Source organism: Conger conger, chromosome 6 (assembly GCF_963514075.1).
Source record: "Conger conger chromosome 6, fConCon1.1, whole genome shotgun sequence".
NCBI classification, from domain to species: Eukaryota; Metazoa; Chordata; class Actinopteri; order Anguilliformes; family Congridae; genus Conger; species Conger conger.
In genome coordinates this window covers 10352653-10375642 of record NC_083765.1, presented here as the reverse complement: position 1 = coordinate 10375642, position 22990 = coordinate 10352653, and the positions used below count along the sequence as shown (strand labels likewise).

At 44.8% G+C, this 22990-nt stretch overlaps 1 protein-coding gene across 4 annotated transcripts in view; it reads left to right on the top strand.

Moving 5' to 3' along the window:
* The window catches only part of phkb (phosphorylase kinase, beta), a 69607-nt gene that overhangs the window by 20939 nt on the left and 25678 nt on the right, over nt 1–22990 (top strand). For all 4 annotated transcript variants that reach the window (XM_061245167.1, XM_061245166.1, XM_061245168.1 and 1 more), the window contains 7 exons: nt 1859–1922; nt 8882–8977; nt 9365–9562; nt 14231–14288; nt 15991–16068; nt 17782–17940; nt 18237–18331. In XM_061245167.1, the coding sequence (XP_061101151.1) occupies nt 1859–1922; nt 8882–8977; nt 9365–9562; nt 14231–14288; nt 15991–16068; nt 17782–17940; nt 18237–18331 (748 nt within the window). The remainder of the gene's footprint in view (nt 1–1858; nt 1923–8881; nt 8978–9364; nt 9563–14230; nt 14289–15990; nt 16069–17781; nt 17941–18236; nt 18332–22990) is intronic.

Here is a 22990-nt window from a genome sequence, read left to right as displayed (position 1 = left end):
TTCCTGCCCGTGATTTCATGAGACCGGTCAAAGCTCTCAAGTTCTTCTTTCAGCATAGTATGGGGTCCCCACTGTGGGAGTTCCCACAAACACTGGGGAGGGGGGAAGAATGTTTGAAAGTCAGTGCTAGGTGGGAGATTTCAAAAGGAGATTCAGCAGAAAAGGTTTGGAAAGCTTGTGTGCAGAATGCACGATGGTAACATAGCATTGCCCATGTCATTTGGTTTGCAGTTGTAGTTTATAGTATGCATGTAACATACTCTAACATAATTAGCTCTATGCTTGGTTACATGAGCAGTTACATTAACTGTTCGGCAAGCCTAAACAACGCTTTAAATTGCAACATGTATTTGAGATTATGCATTTCCATACGGGAAGTAGGAACAGTAGCAATTTAACCTCTAGGAATAGAAATGCGCAATGCCGTCATGTTTAGAGATTAATCTCCATGCCACAGCCCCCATGTAAATAAATACTGACAAGGGCACTAAGCATGCTTATGTTACAAACATGCTCACAAACATCAGGATGTGAGTGATAAGGTCCTGGATTGGACAGCTTCCAGGTCACTGAATCATGGAGATGCTTGATATTCAGATCCTGTGGTTTGAGCATTATGCAATTGAAATGTATACAGTCTGTATACTTCGTTTAATGCTATGATATCATAAAAGTGCAGAGCATTCGTGATATGTTTTTATGGCATAGTGCATTTGCTATGAGCACTAGACAATGGCATTTATCTTTACTGTGCATACAATATGATACAAGCACCGAACACTCATGAACAATTTAATTTGGTTTTAGCTTTTCTCTTTTGTTTTGCTTTTAATACCAATGTTCCAACTGCATTTAGCAATTTAATATCTCTGAATAACTAATCTCTGAAATGTATAATATGAAAATATATTTTGATAAGTAATGCGTGCCATACTTAATATGAGAGATGATTAACATCTATACACCATACACTTGTTAAAAAACAAAAAAAAAATATATATATCTGATAAATTATAATATATAAAAAGAGTTTGCACCATTGCGGTCAGTCTGTCTGAGATGGACATTTTGTGCAGACCTGTTCTCTGGTATGGTATAAGAGGCCTGGTCTGTGTTGGTCACATTTCTTCCCAGCGTTGTGCTATAGCAGGAGCTTACTGCTGCTGACCAGGCAAACTGGGCTCCTGCCTCAGCCAGGTGGTTAATTGTGCGCTGTCTGTGCACGTGGGTGTTTCAATTACTTGCAGAAATGACTTCCACTCTCCATCTTTCGTATAGATTTCATTTGACTTCAAAGTCTCCAGTGGATTTCCAGCAACAGTACTAATTACTAGTGCCCTTTTTGGCCCATTTAAGAGGGAAAAAGATATTGGTACAGCAACGCACTGCTCAATTTCTGAGCGAGCGAATGAGACAGAGACAAAGAGAGCGAGGGAGAGAGATTGCCACTTTCTTTTATTATTGTTGTTATTACTGTTATTTTAACAGCATAGGGTAGGGAACTCAGTCTTGCTTTGATCTAAAGATTTTCTTTGTAAAACACAGGTAATGGTCTCCAAAATGAAATCCGCTCAATCTGGACACTTATGATGCTGCCAGATCAGTTATTTTTTCTGCATCACAGAAAAAATTTCCTTTACTTCCCTGCTTGTGCCATTGAAAACGATCACTTCACCGCAATAGCTGTACTAAATATTCAGCTGTTTAATTTATGTAATAATATGTCACTGTCAATGTCAGTTTTTGTACAGGGGCTTCAACTAAGCAAATACTATATGAAAAGTAAAAAGTGATTTTGAGACAATGATTGCAGCTGAAAGTCAAATCGCCTTTTTTTATGTGTCTATTCTCATTGCAGTTCTGTTGGGCTTGCCAAAGCTGCACTGGAAGCCATTAATGGATTCAACCTGTTTGGTAATCAGGTAATTGCCTCTGATTTCACGTGCCTCTCTCATTCTTGAGTCCTTCCTTCCATTCTCACCACGGCGGTTCTGCAGATGGAAGTCTAAGACGGACATAGTGAGCTTCCTCGGGTGGGCCTGCCTGACAGAGAGAGGTGGTTTGTCTGTACTCTATGTGGACAGAGCAGTGTGTGTTTCCCTTGCGCTCCGTTGTTACCCTGACTCTATGGGGCGAGAGCACTCCCCAGCAGGGCTCTGATGGTCCATTGGCAGTCTGGATGAAACCAAATCTTAATTCCATCAGTCACTTAATCTGTCATTTATTTGCACTGACACTATTGGAGTCACATGGAAAACACAAGGACACAAAACCGCAGTCACGCACAGTTGCAAGACTGTCTGTGTGTTTTTAATCTATCTGTGTGTTTTTCCCCTCTCCCCGGAATCACACAAAGGACTGAGCTTTGCTCCTGGAACAGAATTGAAGAGAATGTCGCATTATCCTTTAATTACTTGCTTGCTGTGTTTGCAAAGCTCCGTGAGAGGTGTTGAAAATGACACTGCTCGTATGATTTCGTCTGATTGGCTAAGTTGCGAGCGGCGTGGCCCGTGGTCACCTGTTGCGATGGTAACGGTAAAAGCAGGGCGCCTCTTATCGTGCGCGACGTCCCACTGGAGCGCACTCCGTCACCGAGATCGAAATTATCGCACAACCCGCTGTTCTCCGCGCAAATGGCACCCCCGAAACGCGAAAATTCATTAGCATCGGGTGGCGTAAATCACCAGGAATCGTCCTCGGAGCGCATAGTAAATCACACGGTAACGGAGGATTGTAAATCGGACTGAATTTTACTGGGGAGTGCTGATGGATGGCACCTGTTTCTTCTCTTTCCTGTTCTTATTTCACCGCAGTCGTTAGTTTGATTCATTTGTTTTGGGTGTGAGGCCGAGAGTGAGAGGGAAATACAGAAGTACGTCATGTGACTTCATTTATCTGTGTTAATCAGCAAAGCAGAAAATGGCACGATGTGTCTCTCTTCCCAGGAAATAGATTTAGGGGAATCTGAGCAGAAGATGAAGTAATGAACCTGCTCTTTTTCATTTCCTTCTCATTTCTATTTTTTTTCATTAATCAAGTTTTTCTGAGTTGCCTCCAGTTAGATGGATGCACCTCATTGCAGCTGCCTGTCCTGGCTAAAGTGCGTGAGCGTGTTGTGTCACCTCAGCTCCTCAGCTATCTGGCATCATCTAGAAATATGCTAGAACCATTTCAGTATGGTTCTAGCATAATTGTGAAATTGTCAGAAGCACTCATGATCTATTTCTGGCTGCTGATTCTGGGTTGATCTGTACACTGCTCCCGTTGGGCCTTTTGATATGGACGATCACAGCCTCCTCCTGAACAGGGCGGAAGAGCGTCTGTGGGATCGCCGGTATTGCCCTGCAGTGTTTTCAGTCTTGCATCAGTGACAGATGAAAGTTTGCCAGCGTGGGTCACTCAAGGCCGTTCTGTATTTATAGGCAGCTGCAAGGCCACATTATTCTCAGGGTTGGCCTTGGCGACCACTTTTATGCCTATGACATGCAAATCTCATCTCAGAGCTAAAAGTGGCACCAGGCCATGATCAGTGAAGCACAGAAAAGTATTTGAATGCGAAGCAGATACACATTTGACCTAGGTCTGCGTAGTCTCCACTGGCTCCCAGTCGCCTTAAGGATATGTCCATTTTACGGACCTACAAGGTCTGGTCTCGCACCCTATTACGTTTGTGGCCTCTTGGTTCCCTACCCTCCAGACTGCCTTCTCCTCTCCTCCGGGCCTGGCATGTTTACTGTGCCCTCCTCCACACTGCACTCTGTGGACCAGCATGTTTACTGTGCCCTCCCCCACACTGCACTCTGTGGACCAGCATGTTTACTGTGCCCTCCCCCACACTGCACTCTGTGGACCAGCATGTTTACTGTGCCCTCCCCCACACTGCACTCTGTGGACCAGCATGTTTACTGTGCCCTCCACACACTGCACTCTGTGGACCAGCATGTTTACTGTGCCCCACACACTGCACTCTGTGGAGGAGCATGTTTACTGTGCCCTCCTCCACACTGCACTCTGTGGACCAGCATGTTTACTGTGCCCTCCACCACACTGCACTCTGTGGACCAGCATGTTTACTGTGCCCTCCACACACTGCACTCTGTGGATGAGCATGTTTACTGTGCCCTCCTCCACACTGCACTCTGTGGAGGAGCATGTTTACTGTGCCCTCCACACACTGCACTCTGTGGATGAGCATGTTTACTGTGCCCTCCTCCACACTGCACTCTGTGGACCAGCATGTTTACTGTGCCCTCCACCACACTGCACTCTGTGGACCAGCATGTTTACTGTGCCCTCCCCCACACTGCACTCTGTGGACCAGCATGTTTACTGTGCCCTCCACACACTGCACTCTGTGGAGGAGCATGTTTACTGTGCCCTCCACACACTGCACTCTGTGGAGGAGCATGTTTACTGTGCCCTCCCCCACACTGCACTCTGTGGACCAGCATGTTTACTGTGCCCTCCCCCACACTGCACTCTGTGGACCAGCATGTTTACTGTGCCCTCCCCCACACTGCACTCTGTGGATGAGCATGTTTACTGTGCCCTCCACACACTGCACTCTGTGGAGGAGCATGTTTACTGTGCCCTCCACACACTGCACTCTGTGGAGGAGCATGTTTACTGTGCCCTCCCCCACACTGTACTCTGTGGATGACAGCGCCTTCTGCACTGGAAATATTCTAACTCCATCCACTCACTGTATGTATTGCTTTGCTCTTGTTATTTTGCAAATGCTATTTGTGTTGTGGTCTGTACTGTTCATTTTGTTATACTGTACAGTGCTGTGAGTGTGGGGCAAGCAAAATGCATTTTTATTATTATTAAAAGGTTGGCACTGGCTATGACCAGCGTTTACATTTACAGTGTTTAAATTGGCTTAAGCCAAGTAATAATAATAATAATAATAATAATAATAATAATAGATTTTATTTGTGGGCGCTTTTCAGAGCACTCAAGGACACCTTACAAGACACAGTAAAAACATCATACAAAAACTAATCAGTCAATAGCACCGACATGTTATATACAACAAGACATATAAAATTATCAACATAAAACATAAAACTCATCAATCAGGGTCAGGTTAAATATGCCAGTGTGAAAAGGTGTGTCTTGAGTCTAGATTTAAAAGTGAGGAGAGTGTCAATGTTGCACTTTATGGAGACACTTGTGTGAAAGACCAAAGAGAATGGAGTTGCAATAATCAATACGGGATGTAACCAGGGCGTGGACAAGAATGGCAGTGCTGGTAGGTGTAAGTGATGGGCGAAGATGATTAATTGCGTAAGTGGAAGTATGCAGACCGAGTAACATTATTGATGTTTTTCAAAGGATAATGTGCTGTCAAGGATGACACCCAGACTCTTAACCTGAGGGGAAGGGGAGACTGTGGAGTTGTCAATGGTGAGGGAGAAACTGTCAGATTTAGCCAAAATGGATTTGGTGCCAACGAAGAGAACCTCTGTTTTTTCACTGTTGAGCTTTAGAAAGTTGATTGAGAACCAGGATTTGATTTTCAGCAAGCAATCGGAGAGGGAAGTGGGCGGAAGAGCGGAGGTGGGCTCAGTGGACAGATAGAGCTGGGTGTCATCCGCGTAGGAATGAATCCCATATTTCCTGAAAATATTGCCAAGGGGTAGGAGATAAATAATAAATAGGAGGAGGCCCAAAACAGAACCCTGGGGAACACCGGTGGTTACTGGAGTGGGCTGTGATTTCAGGTTTTTGAGTTGGACAAACTGAGTGCGGCCAGAGAGGTATGATGTAAACCAGACAAGAGAGGTGCCAGTGATTCCAAGTGATGCTAGTCTCTCAAGGAGGATGTTATGTGAGATGGTATCAAAGGCTGCAGACAGATCGAGAAGGACAAGTATGGTTAAAAGCCCAGAATCAGCTGCCATTAATAGATCATTTGTGATTTTCACCAGGGCTGTCTCCGTACTGTGGAAGGAGCGAAAACCAGATTGGAATTGCTCAAACAGATTATTGTTGGTCATGTGGGCTTGTACCTGGGCTGCAACTATTTTTTCAAGTATCTTGGTAAGAAATGGTAAATTTGAAATGGGGCGAAAATTACTCAAATTGTTAGGGTCTGCACCGGGTTTCTTGAGTATAGGAGTTATTGCAGCTGTTTTGAGAGATGAGGGAACAAGACCAGAGGTAAGGGAGGAATGTATGATAGCAGTGATTAAAGAGGACAGAGAAGGTAGACAGGCTTTCACTAGGTGAGTAGGGAGGGGGTCTAGCTGACAGGTAGATGATTTAGATTTGCGGCTGAGACCAGATATTTCACCCACAGTTGGAAGTTCAAAATTAGATAGAGAGGAAAGCACAGAAACATCAGAAGGGGAATAGAGTGAACTGTATGTCGTGTTAATAAAAGACGTCAATTGCTGGTGGATATTTTCAATCTTGGCATCAAAAAAGGTCATGAAAGTATTACACTGAGCAGTAGAGTACATATGAGGAGCAAGAGTGTCTGGAGGCCGTAAGATAGTCTTAACCGTGGAGAACAGGGCTCTTGTGTTCCCTTCACGTCTTGGCTTGGCTTGGCTTGTCTTGTCTTGTCTTGGCTTGAGCCCAGTCATTGTTGAAAGTGTGGTGTGAAAATAGCTTTTGCATGATCGAGATTAAAAAGGTTTGTGATGCTACAAGTAAAGGGTATATACTGGATATACGGTCATCTATGATGGAATGATTATGTGTAAACTGCCTTTTCAGTTCTTTTCCTCTGATAGGAGTGTCGGAAATACCTTACTGTTAAATTTATAATTTGTTTTCTTTTGTCAGTATTTATTTATTTATATTCATATACCTATTATACCTCATTTCCCATTCATATTCATGTGCTATATTCGTATAGTATTAATGTCCTTGGCTTGTAGATTACCCCGGCTTAGATCATCTCCTAGATGTAATGTCCTAGTTGTAGCAGAAGATGTGGCGGAGCATTAGAATTGGTAATAAAAATGCTAATGGCAGCAGTAATGAGGAGCGAGGTGGTGATGTTCAGACTGTGTGAGGCTGCTGAATGCAGGGAGACCTCTCTGATGTGTCTCCACACGGGGGGAGGGAGTCATCGGCTGGGCTCTTAATGAGGCCCTCCGTGTTAGAGCAGAAATCACAGCGCCCAAGGTTCTGTGGGGACGGCCCCCGACCCACAAGCCCCCGAGACACGCTGGCCCCGCGGGGCGCCTGTCGATCTGCGGCGGGGAACCCGCGGCGCGGATAAACGCTGTAAACGTCCTCGTGACGCAGTAGCTCTCTTCACGGCCCGAGCTATGACTCATTGCGTCTGCAGCGTATGGATGTGCTCAACCTGCTATTGATACCATTTCACAGTAATCTGTTATGTCCAAAATTGATTTGCCAAGGATAATCTGTTTAACTGGTGAAGGAAAGCTTATTCCCGCACATTTTGCTGCTGTTTGTTCAACTCGCATTTTCAAAACAGCAACTTTGTTTTTTTTAATCCTTGGGCAGTAGTAATTAATGGATGTTTCCCTGACTCTGTCAGCATATAACATGAGAATACCTGCATAGACAGTAAAGTAAATGAGGTATTATTTTCAAACTGCTTGAGTTTTTTTCCGTTTATCTTTGTTGCTTATGTATTTTTCTTTTAGTTATTCAGGTCAAGCGATCCAGTTGAATTTTGCGTATGTAGTATATAACATGGTTGTCGTGCCAACCTGACTTGTAGAGACTGTGCTCTTGTGCTGGAAGCCGATGTGATCTGAAGTGGTGTCAGGTGCGACATCTTCACTGATTTTCCATTCGTTTTATTTTTATCTCTGCTGTGGCATGTGCCCTGTTCCCAGCAGCAGGACTACCGAGTTTGAGTGAAATCCGGAACGCTCAGAAATCTGGAACATGGACCTATTAAACTGCGTTTTTTTACCTCAAAAAAGTGCAGTTATCCAGCTAACTCAGTGATCCTGCAGTGGGTGGGGTACGGAAGGGCCCGGAAGCGGGATCACGGGTCCCACCGGGCCGGCGGTGGCCCTGAATCTGGCCAGGACTGCGGACCATCTGGAGCAGGGCTCAGCGGGCTCAGCCGGTGGACGCCTGCTCTCGAGCGTCTCGTTTTCTGGAAGCTCTCTCAAACCCGCCGTGACAGATGGCACACCGCAGCGTTGAGCCATGATGGCTGCACACAGCAGCCGCCCAATTGCCTGTGTTCTCAGGGGGTCTGAGGGTCTTGTGTGCCTGCTTTCAAATAAAGCACCAAAACCCCCTCATGAATTCTGTACTGTAAGGACACATTGTAAATAAACCTCTTTTATTGAGTTTGGTATGTAGAGGAAGCATTGCTTTGGTTCTTTAAACATCGCACAATGGATATGACATTGAAAATACACTGGGTTTTATTCTACTCTTAAGATCTGAGTATATTTTTAGATCTTTCTCCAGGGAATTGGGAACATGTTTACTTCAAATTTCCAAGGGGCCCCGATTGACATCAAGAATGTCATTAGCATTTTCTGCTTCTGTAGTCTGCATTAACTTCAAGGTTCAGTCATAATGGAATATCCACAAAAAAATAAAAAAATGGCAGAAGTGCACTCATTTACAAATATAGTTTATATCTCAATGATTGTGGCTGCTGCTTAGTTTTGCAAATGAAATATTGCATGATATTTTTGGAAACTTTATACTGTTCAGCAGATTTAACAGGGGTGTCGATTGAATGTAATTTTGATAATTGAAATAAATGATTACCATCATAATTGTGATACATTATTATGAGTATTAGTTTGACATTAGTCTATTTAAATTTAACAGGAGCAGTGCTAACAACAGTGCTTAAAACAATTCTGAATGATTATGTTCATTATTGATAATGGAATCATGTATTTGTTGGTGTTGTTCACAGGGTTGTTCTTGGTCTGTCATCTTTGTGGACCTGGATGCACACAACAGAAACAGACAGACGCTGTGTTCTCTGCTCCCCCGAGAATCACGATCGCATGTGAGCGAATGTAGTCCATGGAGTCTGTGCATCTGATAGCTTTTAATGACTCTTAATGTAATATTATGTAGTAAATTAAAAAAATATAATTTACAAATAATGATGTGAAGAAAGCTGATAAGTGATAAATATTATTTAAGTAGCATCATTAGAAATAAGTAAAAAGGTGTTGAGAAAATTTGCCCTCTGTAATTGAGGTGTCTGAATGAGTAATATGCATTACATTTAATCTTTTAAATTAGCGGACAATATGTTATGAAATGTTAGTAGTAGAACTACAATACCTTATTTGACGGGAACATGTGTTCCTGTGCGTTTAACCCCGTGTTTACCACGTGTGCTGAAGCCTGTTTCACCGTGCTCGTTTAACCCCTCGTTTCCCTGAAGAACACGGACGCCGCCCTTCTGCCCTGCATCGGCTACCCGGCGTTCGCCGTGGACGACGACGCTCTCTACAGCCAGACCCTGGACAAGATCGTGCGCAAGCTGAGGGGGACGTACGGCTTTAAGCGCTTCCTGCGCGATGGCTACCGCACCGCCAACGAGGACAAGAACCGCCGCTACTACAAGCCTGCGGAGATGAAGGTAGGCCTCTTACACTGCCCAAAGGCTGTCCGGGGCTGTTCTCTCAAACATATACTGTGTGTCCAACAACCTCCTACACTGCCTAAAGAGCATCTGGGCTATTCTCTCAAACATATACTGTGTGTCCAAAAGCCTCTTACACTGCCCAAAGGCTGTTCTCTCAAACATATACTGTGTGTCAAACAACCTCTTACACTGCCTGAAGAGCATCTGCCTGAAATGCATCTGGGCTGTTCTCTCAAACATATACTGTGTGTCCAAAAGCCTCTTACACTGCCTAAAGGGCGTCTTGGCTGTTCTCTCAAACATATACTGTGTGTCCAAAAGCCTCTTATCTTACATTACATTATTGGCATTTGGCAGACGCTCTTATCCAGAGCAACGTACAACAAAGTGCATACCCATAACCAGGGCTAAGTGCGCTGAAAGACCCTAGAGGGAAGTACAATTTCAATTGCTACCCGTACAACAAAGATAAGGACGAGGGCCAATTTAAAAAAAAAAAAATTTTAATCAACAAACAAACAAACAACAAAGCAAAAGTGACCAAACTCAACTATCCAAATACTGCTTACCTAGCCAACTAAAAATACCGAAACACTACGTAAATCACAAAGACAACAATTCACAGGGAGGTAGGGAGGGATGGGGAGAGGTGCTGCTTGAAGAGGTGCGTCTTCAGTTTGCGCTTGAAGGTGGGGAGAGATTCCACAGTTCTGACCTCAACGGGGAGTTTGTTCCACCACCGTGGAGCCAGAACAGACAGTAGTCGTGAGCGTGAGGTGGAGGTTCGGAGAGGGGGAGGTGCCAAGCGGCCTGTGGAGTCTGAACGAAGAGGTCTGGCAGGGGTGTAGGGTCTGATGATTTTTTGTATCTCCATATAAAAGTACAAAAATGTACTCTGGAGAACTTCAGATATGCGCTCGGTGAGCACTTCCTTTGTGTAAGGCAAAAACCAACATGATGATGAAGGGTTTGTCCGTGGCGGCGACGGTATTCTTAATCTTGGAATACGGTGACCTTTTAACATGCGCAGTGTAATTGATCCATTGAGATTCCTCAGTCAGGAGTTCTCTGGAAGTAAACCTTCGAGGAATGCATGTAGTTGGCAGAGCACACACACGGTAATAGGCCCACAGAGGCATGCCTCAGGCAGGGTACTGTATGTATGGCTACCTCCAGTCCTGGGCTTGTGTTTTGTCATAGTTATACTCTTACACATATTGTGGCTGCAGCATAGCAGCAAGGTTTCTGAGCCACAAATTAATGATAACTGTAATTTCTGCATATACTATATTATTATTTTAATGCATATTATTATATAAGTATTTTTATTATTATTGTTATTACTATTAGAGAATAGGATGTTAAAGTGCTCTCGCTGTTTCAGCCATGGGCTCAGACTAACCCAGTCCAAACCCCACAGGATGTCAGTGCTTGTTCCCTTGATTACTGTTTCCACTTGAGCAACATTCCATTACCCATCTGTCAGTTCAGCGTTATCTCCTCTGGCCACATAGAGCGCAGAGCAGAAATGTAAAGGCCTTCCAGGATAGGCTGATAAATATCACTCCTTTGTTTCCTGCGCTATCGCTTTGTTGTCGTCAAACTCATTTTCTCCCTTGGCAGCAGTTTCTTTTTTTTCGCCCTCCGTAGGCACCTGATTGGTTTGGTGAAATTGTAACATCACCTCCAGGTAGGAGAGAGGAAAAAAAAAGAATTGATGAGGATTGATGGCGTTGCCTGGCGCGCTGTCTAACGAGCGTGTTGTACGCTCACTTTGAGGATTGCTGGAGTGAAGTCTGGCGCTCTCTTTGATCACTTCGAGCTGCGTTATCCGGGTGCTGCGGGTTCACACTTTTATCCCAGAGTGCCGTGCTGTTCCCGCCCGCGGCCTGAAGGTTCATATCAGAACGTCAGTAGTCCGCTTCAGTGTTCTCCAAAATTTTGATCAGAAGTGCAGCTGTGTTATCAGAGCTGCCTGGACATGTTATGAAAACAGTATACATTCTGTGAAAAGCCTGTTAGCTTTTGTAAACAAAGCCCACAAAAAGAGTTCAGGTGGAAATACAAAGGCAAAGACTATAATGTGCTTTCATTGTCCCACCCACTTTTCCTGGTTCGTTAAAATGGTAATCCAGTGAAAGTTCATTATTTGTAATATAAATGCCAGAACTGATGTGTTAATTAGCTTAGCGGTTTTCTCGACTGCTTGATAGCAGAGACGCACGCACTGTGTTGTGGATGTACCGCTGTTGCCGGCTTTAAGAGCACAGTTCCCGCTCGTCTTCCTCCGCATAATCTCTATGATGATGTGACAGCTGTCGCCATGGCGATGGTCTTCTCCGATGGAGAGGAGTGATGGCAAGCCTGTAATTAAATTTTTATGAGAGGCTGAGCTTGTTCACCCTGAGCCACAGAAGGCACCCCGTTGAGCGCCTGTACTAACAAATTCAGTTAAATGGCCTCCTCAGGGAAGTGCAAGAGAAGGAAAGTAAACAGTTTAGAAATTGATTTGCCATTTTGTGTCCCCTTACAGGCCCTCGTTTTTATGATCGTAAAACCATCAAGGTTTTCATTTCATTGATTTGTAACCAGGCACTAAAGTAATCAGATTGTATTTACATCTTATTATATTTTGAAGCCTTTGGTTTTGAAATGAGATATCCTCCATTTGATCACCTACTATTCATAAAATGATTGCTTGCATAAGACCAAAAGTCTTTTTGGTACTTTTGAAGAGACAATACATACATTTTACCTGCAAAATTATCATATATTTAAGATGACTCTTTATTTTGGAGATATTGATTCTTGAGTATTTTCCCCAAAGTGGATATATCTAGTTTTGGATCTGCACGTACAGGATGGTCTCCTGTTGCACTGTATGTGTTTGTTATTATGCCTTTTGGCTCGATCAGTATTTGTAGAACATTCCTGGTTAAATAAAATAAAAGTGATCATACTGTGGATCATGTGAAGGATAGCTGTACATGTTACACAGTCCAGAGATCTGAGCCAATCGGCCAGTGTGAGATGAGTTCATCCAGAAACCCGGCCTTTCCTGTGCCAGTACCCCTCATGTGCAGTGTGGCTGGCAGGGCTCATCGAATAGAATACAATAAAATGCAATTGCTTTATTTTTCCCGAGGGGAACCTCTGTTGCGTGTGTGTATTGAGTTAAGGTTTGAGACCTGTATCAGACCCAGTATCTACATAGCCTATTTTTGCCTAGCAAAGGCCTGTCTACACCATGACATTTATTAAGCATAGTGTCCATTAATTACCTACCTGCTGAAATAGAAGTTTCCGGTATTCCGGCCAGCCCTGGATTCACACCCATGTTCCCTCATTACTGTGCCACACATTCAAAACAGAGGAAACTGTACGTGACAGCTTACGGTACCGTTCAGTGCTGGGGTGACTGGTGTGGAGTCCTGTGGAAGGCCAGCGCATAATTAGCACAAACAGGCATGTCTGTGTGCCCCCATTTTACACCCTAATGGGTCATTTAAGGATGGTCAGGGAGGAGAGGTCATTTTCATACTTCGTAAATAATTAATTCAAGGTCAAGGTTTGTTTCTTTCTGCTTATTATATACATAATTTAAGATGGTATAATAAAAGACTGAAGAAGGCATTACACAGTATATTAATGGTCTATGGTCTGTGTAGTTGTGTTTAATTTGTAAATGTAGCCATTTCCGTTTGTCTGGGTAAGAAGGGAAATGCCTGATGCGTGACAGTTGATTGATTGTCGATGTATTTTATGTTCATATCCTGTCCTATTGGAAAATTCCTTTATAAACTGCTTTTACTGCCATCCTTTGCTGCAGGGACACCACTTTATTAGAATGGCAGGTTTTGGCAGCAGGAGTTAATGTTCTGTACAATTTCTCTGGCCTTTTATTTTGTCTAAGCTGTGTGAAATTGATATAGGAAGTAGCTAAAAGCAATTAAATTTATTTAATTGGGCTTTGCCTCTATTTTCTGCTGTATAGCTCACAATTAGACTTGCCAGGGCTTTATCTGTGTGTGTGCGTGTGTGTGTGTTGTAATTTGGACGAGTTTCTTTATTAAATTGGCCGCTTCTTTCAGTAATTTTGGAGCATGAGTATTTCCACAATAGTGTCATGTATTCCCTGAAAAAGGCCTTGTAGCTCATTGGAATGGAAATCTTGCTGTATGTACTGTACGTTCATTTGACACATGCAGAAGGCCAGCACACTGCCGTAATTCACTTAATAACTCAGGAGTGTGCAGAAACTTAAATCTTATACCTGTGTTTCATTATCGCAGAGCCTTTAGTAATGGCTGGGAATGTTCAGCAATCGAATGTCAGGCCACTGACTTCATTACTGAGGCTAAAGTGATGTGTGATAAATGAATCCAAATAAAGTGAAAATGTACAGCTATGGATACATTTTTAGGCTGAGACTAGCAAACGGAAAACCTCATTATGCCCAGTGGTCATTTTTTACAGCTCAATTAAAATATGTGGGAATGCAGACAATTATATCAGGTCACCAATGCACTCAGCTAAAATGCACTATGGAGGCAGTGTAAGTCAAATAAATTTTGTTTCATGTTCTGAAAGAGCTGTATTAGGTGCTTGTGATGTAGCCTTTCGGTAGTTAAGCTCATTGAAATAAATCTCTTCTTTCCTTAGCTCTTCGATGGAATTGAATGCGAGTTTCCTATTTTTTTTATCTACATGATGATTGACGGTGAGTCTTTTTACTTTGTTTACGCCTGTGTGTGCGTGTACGTGTGAGTGTGTGTGCGTGCGTGTGTGTGTGTGTGTGTGTGTGTGCGTGCGTGTGAGTGTGTGTGAGTGTGTGTGTGTGTGTGTGTGTGAGTGTGTGAGTGTGTGTGTGTGTGTGTGTGTGTGTGTGTGTGTGTGTGTGTGAGTGTGAGTGTGAGTGTGAGTGTGTGTGTGTGAGTGTGAGTGTGAGTGTGAGTGTGCGTGTGCGTGTGCGTGTGCGTGTGCGTGCGTGCGTGCGTGCGTGCGTGCGTGAGTGTGTGTGCGTGCGTGCGAGTGTGTGTGTGTGTGTGTGTGTGTGTGTGTGTGTGTGAGTGTGAGTGTGAGTGTGTGTGTGTGTGTGTGTGAGTGTGAGTGTGAGTGTGAGTGTGAGTGTGTGTGTGTGTGTGTGTGTGTGTGTGTGTGTGTGTGAGTGTGAGTGTGAGTGTGTGTGTGTGTGTGTGAGTGTGAGTGTGAGTGTGAGTGTGAGTGTGTGTGTGTGTGTGAGTGTGAGTGTGAGTGTGAGTGTGAGTGTGAGTGCGAGTGCGTGTGCGTGTTTGGGACACCCAAAATATGAATCTGAGTTTAAAGGCAAAGAAATGTAATATAGGTCGGTTTTTTAATCTATTTTTGTTCATGTTATTTTAATGTACTTGACAAGTTGTTGTGCCTGCTGTCTCTCTCGGGGATGGTACTTTCCTCTGCAGAAGCACCGGTGTTCCATCCCTGTGCTCTGCTGCATGCCAGTGACGTGAAACTCACTCTTCATTCTCCAGCATGTTTTTAGGGAGTTCATGATTTATTAACATGCCAGTAAAGTGAAACTCCCTGTTCATTCTCCAGCATGTTTTTAGTTCATGATTTACTCCTCGCTAACTACACAAATGACACACAATTTGTCAAATACATTGCAACCAATGATCCTCCATGTCCTTTGTGTAACTGTCCAGCAATATTGTGATTGTTTTATGATTATTATTAGTATAGAAAGATATGAAAATAATGTAATACATTCAGTGTGTTATGACGAGCCATGGCATGTGATGGTATGTTTATTGTAAGGAAATAAAGCACTGCATGGTTCAGTAACTGTTTGCTTAATTATGATTTTACTATGATGTCCCCCCCCTCCCGGTTTCTGTTAGCAGAAATGTTCACAGAAACAGTATTGTGACATTTCAGAATACAGTGGCAATCCTGACATGGATAATGTAAGCACATTTTAGTCATATGCTGATTCAGACTTAAGTCTGACACGCGCTGTGAATATTGATTGAACATGCTGATATTGAATATTGATGGGGCATATCTTCTCTGTGGTTGAGCTGTGCTTTGTTGTATATTCCAGAACTTGTGATTGTTTTTTTCTGACCATCGGAACGGCAGAATAATAACAAGTAACCTGCCAGTCATTGTCACGGAGCCCGTTGTATTTTGATGGCGCTGAAGTAGATCCAGTCTCTAGGATAATTTTTATTTTTATTTTTCCTTGTGGTTATGAGTGGGAGGGTCATGTATAGCATTTGGATGATATGCTGCTATGAAAAGCTCTTTCACGTGCAGCTCTTATTGACCGACTGACCTGTGGGTATCGGATGCAGCATGCATTGACAAACATCACTTCTTCAGCCACATAAATATTTTGTTTACATAAAATCCGAGGTGACTGCTTTGCTTTGGCGTTCCAGGTGTCTTCCGAGGAAACTCTGCTCAAGTGAAGGAATATCAGGAGCTCCTGGAGCCTGTCCTTTTCCAGACGCTGGATGGTAAGAAAAGCCCCGTTCGTGAGTTATTGTGCGCTGTGGCCAGTGCAGAATGGACCGTAACACACGGTGTATGTGGACTTGGACAGAAGCCTACGCAGGCAGCTGTTCCTTTATGTAATACAGTGCAGAGTGTCTGTGCTCAGTTAGGCTGCGTGCTCTCTGCTCCAGCGCGACGTGAGAACGGACGGGAGCGCCTCCGTCTGCTGCATCCCTCTGCTGCGTCACCGTTCCCACAGGAAGCGTGTCCCTGGAGTTGACATCGCACTGCAACAAAGACATTTTGTCTCTGTGCTGTATTGCTTGGGACGCTTCATGCTTTTAAAACTGGATGACTTATGTAGTCTATATTTATGCATCTTTTTGTAATCTCTCTTTAAGTAGGTAATTATATTCATTGAAGTACTTCAGATGATATTTCCACCCGACCGGATGAGGAAGTGGATTTATATTGGCAAGCCAATCCCAGTGTGCTCGTTGTTCTCCACTGTTACACCAGCTCGGAGAGCAATGCTGCAAATGTACCTCATGCAGTTCCCCTGCCTCTTTCACACTTGCACATGTGCATTATTTCTAGTCAGTCAATTAAAAATCTAAAATTTTATGATCATTTTACTAAGCCCTTCCCTGAAATCCATTTGTAATTCCATGAAATCGTCAAACATGAATTTGTTGGGAATTCCTTGAATTCTGAATGGGAAATTACATAAGAATCCTGTATCTATGGGCATAGCTGACTGGACTCCAGTGGTTGTTGTCCCTCCCTGTGGATTGTGTTCAGTAAGAGAGACAGGGCTCATGGTTGTTCTATGTTTTGTGTTCAGTAAGAGAGACAGGGCTGCGGTGGTTCTTGTGTTCAGTAAGAGAGACAGGGCTGCTGTGGTTGTTCTATGTCTTGTGTTCAGTCAGAGAGACAGTTTGTCTCTGGTGATTGTTCTATGTCTTGTGTTCAGTAAGAGAGACAGGGCTGCGGTGGTTCTTGTGTTCAGTCAGAGAGACAGTTTGTCTCTGGTGATTGTTCTATGTCTTGTGTTCAGTAAGAGAGACAGGGCTGCGGTGGTTCTTGTGTTCAGTAAGAGAGACAGGGCTGCTGTGGTTGTTCTATGTCTTGTGTTCAATAAGAGAGACAGTTTGTCTCTGGTGATTGTTCTATGTCTCGTGTTCAGTAAGAGACAGGGCTCATGGTTGTTCTATGTCTTGTGTTCAGTCAGAGAGATAGTTTGTTTCTGGTGGTTGTTCTATGTCTTGTGTTCAGTCAGAGAGCTAGTTTGTTTCTGGTGGTTGTTCTATGTCTTGTGTTCAGTAAGAGAGACAGGGCTCTGGTGGTTGTTCTATGTCTTGTGTTCAGTCAGAGAGACAGTTTGTCTCTGGTGATTGTTCTATGTCTTGTGTTCAGTAAGAGAGACAGTTTGTCTCTGGTGATTGTTCTATGTCTTGTGTTCAGTAAGAGAGACAGTTTGTCTCTGGTGGTTGTTCTATGTCTTGTGTTCAGTAAGAGAGACAGGGCTGCTGTGGTTGTTCTATGTCTTGTGTTCAGTAAGAGAGACAGTTTGTCTCTGGTGATTGTTCTACGTCCTGCGTTCAGTCAGAGAGACAGGGCTCTGTTGGTTGCTCTATGTCTTGTGTTCAGTAAGAGAGACAGGGCTCATGGTTGTTCTATGTCGTGTTTTCTGGTGATTGTTCTCCCTGTCGAGCGCGTCTGGTGTGTCTCCACAGGCCACGCCGTCATCCCTAAGTACTACCACGTGCCATCGGACTTCGTGGAGGCGGAGCAGAGGGCGCGGGGCAGCCAGAAGCGTTTCGCCAGCAACTCGGGACGTGACGGGCGGCTGTTCCTCTGGGGACAGGCGCTCTACAACATCGCCAGACTGCTGGGTCAGCCTCCCCCTTCTCTCCCCGCGTGGGCCCAGGGCCCAGGGCCAGGCTCCCCTGCAGCTGGGGGGCTCCCGCCAGTGCTCGAAATGAACGATTATCACAAAGCATTCAAATCAATATCCAACCTAAGACGGAATACAAAAATACCTTTGAATAAAATCTGAAAATGCTGCACTTTAACCACACGTTAATGGTTTAAATCAATTTTAATATTGTGCAGTACAGAGCCAAATCAAGAGAGAAAAGTATTTTCCCCCCCACCTTATGGAGCTCACTGTACTTACTCTTGTTTTCAGTTGACGGCCTGATCAGCCCTAAGGACCTGGACCCCATTCGCAGATACGTCCCGCCGGAGGAGCAGAGGAACGTCAGCATGAGATACTCCAATCAGGTCAGGTCACGTGACACAACTCTGGCATGAGCTGAATGTCAGTGACAGTGACAGTGCGCTGGGGATGAGCCTCTGTCAGGCACCTGCGTGTTCAGCTTTGTGTGCTAAAATACAGAAACTTCAGGACTAAATATAGAGCCATTTATGATAATGTCTGTGCAGTTGCCCTCTCCCGACACCCTCCTCTGACACGGTCTGATATTCTCCACATGAGTGCGTCAGGCTGGGACGCGGGATTGACGTACCTTTTTATGTGCTGTGCGGTTGAATGCAGCGCAACTGCGGATCACGCACAGAGCTGCGTTTTAGCATGGCTAACGTCGTCCCGGGTGAAGTAATGCCAGAATGCGTTGGAGGCCTGAGATTTCACATTGCGTTTACGCTTGACTGTCTCCCTGCTGCCACTTCCTGTCGCAACAATACCCTTGACCCTTTGGACCCCAGCTGGAACCGGAACATTGCATGCCATTACCAGTAGTGGTTGTTACACCAGCATTAGGATATTCGGTGATGAACATTTGTGTTTGTGATCTGACACCCGAAAAGGTTAAAGCCAGATTCTATGAGTGTTATTTGCTGCAGACCCTTTTGCTCTCACCAATTCGGGATCACGTAGTCCCAGAATTGAGCCGTGTCACGTTATTCGCTCTGCTCTCCCCACCTCCTCTCATGAATAACGCTTTGTGGTAAGTGGCAATAAGAGCTTGTGGTGTGAGGGTCTGGCAGGAGGTGTGGGCAATGGTCAGAGAGGGTGAGCACCTCCACCCTGGAGTAGTGGTGAGCATCTATCTGTCTCCTGTGTGATTTCACTAGTGGGCTACAGCTCTTTACAGGGCGCTGGTAATGCTGTTAATGGCGTTTATATTTGTAACCACACTTCAGATCCTGTTTGCCTTTCCTGTAATTAGTGTTGTGTTTCACTTCTTGTCAGACATCGTAACGGTCACAACCCTCCATCCAGGGAGTGAAATGCATCCCCAAATAGAAACTGCCTTTGCTTCCGTCGTTGGCACTCTCTGGCACTCGCTGGCAGGCAGACTTGGGCGAAATAAATCACGTTGTAGATGCTGACCACCCTGTGTTCAAGGTGCCAATCAGTAAGGGGCACTACATGTGTGCACGGCTAACGGGTGGAGAAACCTGCCGACTCATGGCCATCATTACTGTAATGGTGGAATGAATAGTGATGGAACCGGCTGCTTTGGAGCCACGCGGTGTATTTTCAAACCACACAGGGTGGGGTTGTGCGTAAACCACCATGATAGCAGCTGAGTGTTACCCCTGCACAACACCTCCTCCACAGTACTCCTGCACAACACCTCCTCCACAGTACCCCTGCACAACACCTCCTCCACAGTACCCCTGCACAACACCTCCTCCACAGTACTCCTGCACAACACCTCCTCCACAGTACCCCTGTACAACACCTCCTCCACAGTACCCCTGCACAACACCTCCTCCACAGTACTCCTGTACAACACCTCCTCCACAGTACCCCTGTACAACACCTCCTCCACAGTACCCCTGCACAACACCTCCTCCACAGTACCCCTGCACAACACCTCCTCCACAGTACCCCTGAACAGCACCTCCTCCACAGTACACCTGCACAACACCTCCTCCACAGTACCCCTGAACAGCACCTCCTCCACAGTACACCTGCAGCTGGGGGGTTTGGATGTGAGGTGATGCGGAGCTGTGCATATAAGATGAGATATACATTATTGAACTCTGTGGGGTTGCTACCTTGGTACAAGCTACTTCGGTGCAATGGGCAGCCGCAGTGGGACCAGCTGCAGCTCTGAGGTCAGTGCCTTGGCCAAGGTCAAGGGAAATGGCAGGAGTACACCTAACGTGATGTGCATGTGTATCCGTGTGGAAGGACAGGGGAGAAAAAACTCCAGGCAGAGAGGATCCGCGACTCGAATCTGGAAACTCCTTCCTACAAGGCAACCGTGTTAACCTTTGCGCCATCGTGCTGCCCATACCCCATCCTGCGGGGCTCTGTCATTCACTCCTCGGTCCTCTCACACAACCCCACGGATAGGCTGATTATGTTGTTTGCTCAGCTGTACCTAAGTAACGCATGTCCGCCCCCTCTTGTGTTTCACAGCTGATGAGTGCTGAAGCCTGACTCAGCCACCCAGAGCAATAATGTAATAACTAATAACTAAAAACTCTTTGTTATTCAGTTGCTGATTATTTTGTCTCATAAAGCAATCTGTCTTTTAGAAAAGCACTATAAGCTCTATAAATACTGTCTAACTACTTCAACCCGTATGGAGAACAACAGGAACAGTATTAATATTAGGAGTAGTTGCCTGATTTTGGTGGAAGGATGTGTTCATGCCATTAAGGGCTAGTCACAAGCACGGCATACTGCACTGTTTATGAGTATATTACATCACTGGACTTTTACGCAACAGAAATTCTTTTATTGGTTTCATTTAGTTTTATTTTTTCCATATCTATTTTCAGTCTGGTCCTGAGCTCGTCCTACAAACAACAATATAGCATTTGCCCTTCTGGTCATTTCATTGTTTTGTTTTACTTCTGCCACGGAGCTCATTACGAGGTCTCGCTCTCCGATCACCCGAAAAAAAGTAGCGGGGGAAGTCACCGTCACCCTGACCCAGGCCGGTCCGCACGCCTGCCAAAAACACGGCCTGAGTTACCGTGTGGACACAGTGCCTGTTACCGCGCTCCGTCCTTTCCTGTCTGGGCAGAAGAGATGTCATTAAAATCAGTTGTGCAGGGAGAATGGCTGAGCGCCTCACTAAGGGCGATTTATTACCGTCTGCCTCAGTCCTGCCGCGGCCACGCCCGCCCCCCTCTGGACCCGGCCACCCTCGGCCCTTTCCTTTAGCTGCCGTCTCTTACTTTCTTCGCCTAAATGAATGTGTTTTGTGAACGGAGCGCAGAAATCGGCCGGCTGGCGGTTACGGGGGATTTTGTGCTTGGTGAAGACGGCCTGCTCTGTTTGTGACTGATGAAATGAATCCCGTCGTGTTGGCTCTGGGCTGTAATTCTGGGGAATGGTGTAATTCATACGGAGCGCGCTCCTTTCTCCGGGAAATGTGCGCCGTTGTGTTATCTCCGGCTGCCACAGCACAGGAATCTCAATGAGGATCACATAAAATACTGCAGGTTTCACCCGCATCAGCCTTTCATACAGCTCAACTTCATAAAAATGGATTGTGTGTGTGTGTGTGTGTGTGTTGTGCAGTCTCCTGGCCAACAGCAGCAGCCCAAGAAAGAAAGTATTTGTCAAGTTTTGCCCTACTTGCGTTTCTTGAGGCTGTAAGCGATATCTTTAACATGTTTTCGTTACACTGATAGACATGTACCCCCCTCCTCCGTCCTTTCCCAACAGCAAAGCCACATTCCACCCACTGGCCTTCAACTCATGTTCATATTCCACGGCCGCAGTTGAGATGGCTTCATGCTGTAAAACCATGGCTAATTACGCTTGATACGCAGTGTGCCTTTTGAAATCTCAGTCTGTTGTCTTTGCATGCTGTGGTTTAATCCTCAGCTTCCAAGGCAGGGGCAAAATTGGTTTCTGGTTTCCTGGGCCTTCATCAGAGTTGTGGTCCAGGAACCCTTGGTTAATGAGACGGGCTGATTTTTCAAGTTGTTGCCGAATGCAAATCTCCAGCTTTGTCCTCCTAATGATGTTTACCGAATGAGAAATAAAAATGGCTTTGGGGGAAAAAAATGGATTTGTACGTTTTGTTCTCAGAAATTGCTTTACTGATTACGAGGGGACATTGCTTAGTAGTGGTTCTTTTTTTTGGGGGGGGGGGGGGGGGGGGTTCAACATGGAAAGCATGTTTTTTACAGAGAAGCATAAACGAAAGAGGCTGACTCATGTCCTGTAAACAAGTACCGTCTCACTAAACAGTTATGGCTTTCATTTGGGTCATTCGGATGGAGCAGGATAGTATTTGATGTCACGTAAGTGTAACCTGGGGCAAGTTTCGCAGTTGTGACTCTTCTTGAGAGTCAAATGGCCTTGTTTTATGAAGTTGATCAAATCAGACCGAGGTTCAGAATGTCCCAGGTCCTTCCCCTATGACTAAAAGTATCACTATATTCAGGTACCATGGATGCAGTTCACTTTTCTGTGGAAAGTTTTTGACCGTGCTTCATCCCGTTAGTATTTTACTCAGCTGTGAGATATGGTGGTGCCATCAGTCATTTACCTCTGCTTAATGCATGCTGTACTCAAAACCTCTCCAGAACTTATCCTCTACAACTTCTATCGAATCACGCAGGTCGGAGTGCTGCATATACGTATTCAGTTGGTTTCCAGATTGCCGGAGTGGAAAATTGAACCTTCTTCCTGATGAAACTGATAGTTTGAACTTGCTTGCTCAAGCTATGACCCAGCCGAGGGGGATTTGGGGCCTTTATCCTGCATTAGTTATATAGCGAATGGTTTACTCCAGAACAATGTACACATTGAATTATATTGTGTATATGCTTTAGTATAGTGAAGAATAATATGCAAGCTCAGTATCGCTGTGGATAAGTGACTCACCTGTATTGTGACTCACCTGATTCGATATCAAACTTCAAATTAGCCAATGAATACATACAGCTACTCAGCCTGTTGCCACTGTAACGTACCTTTAATTTGAAAATTAAATTCCAGTC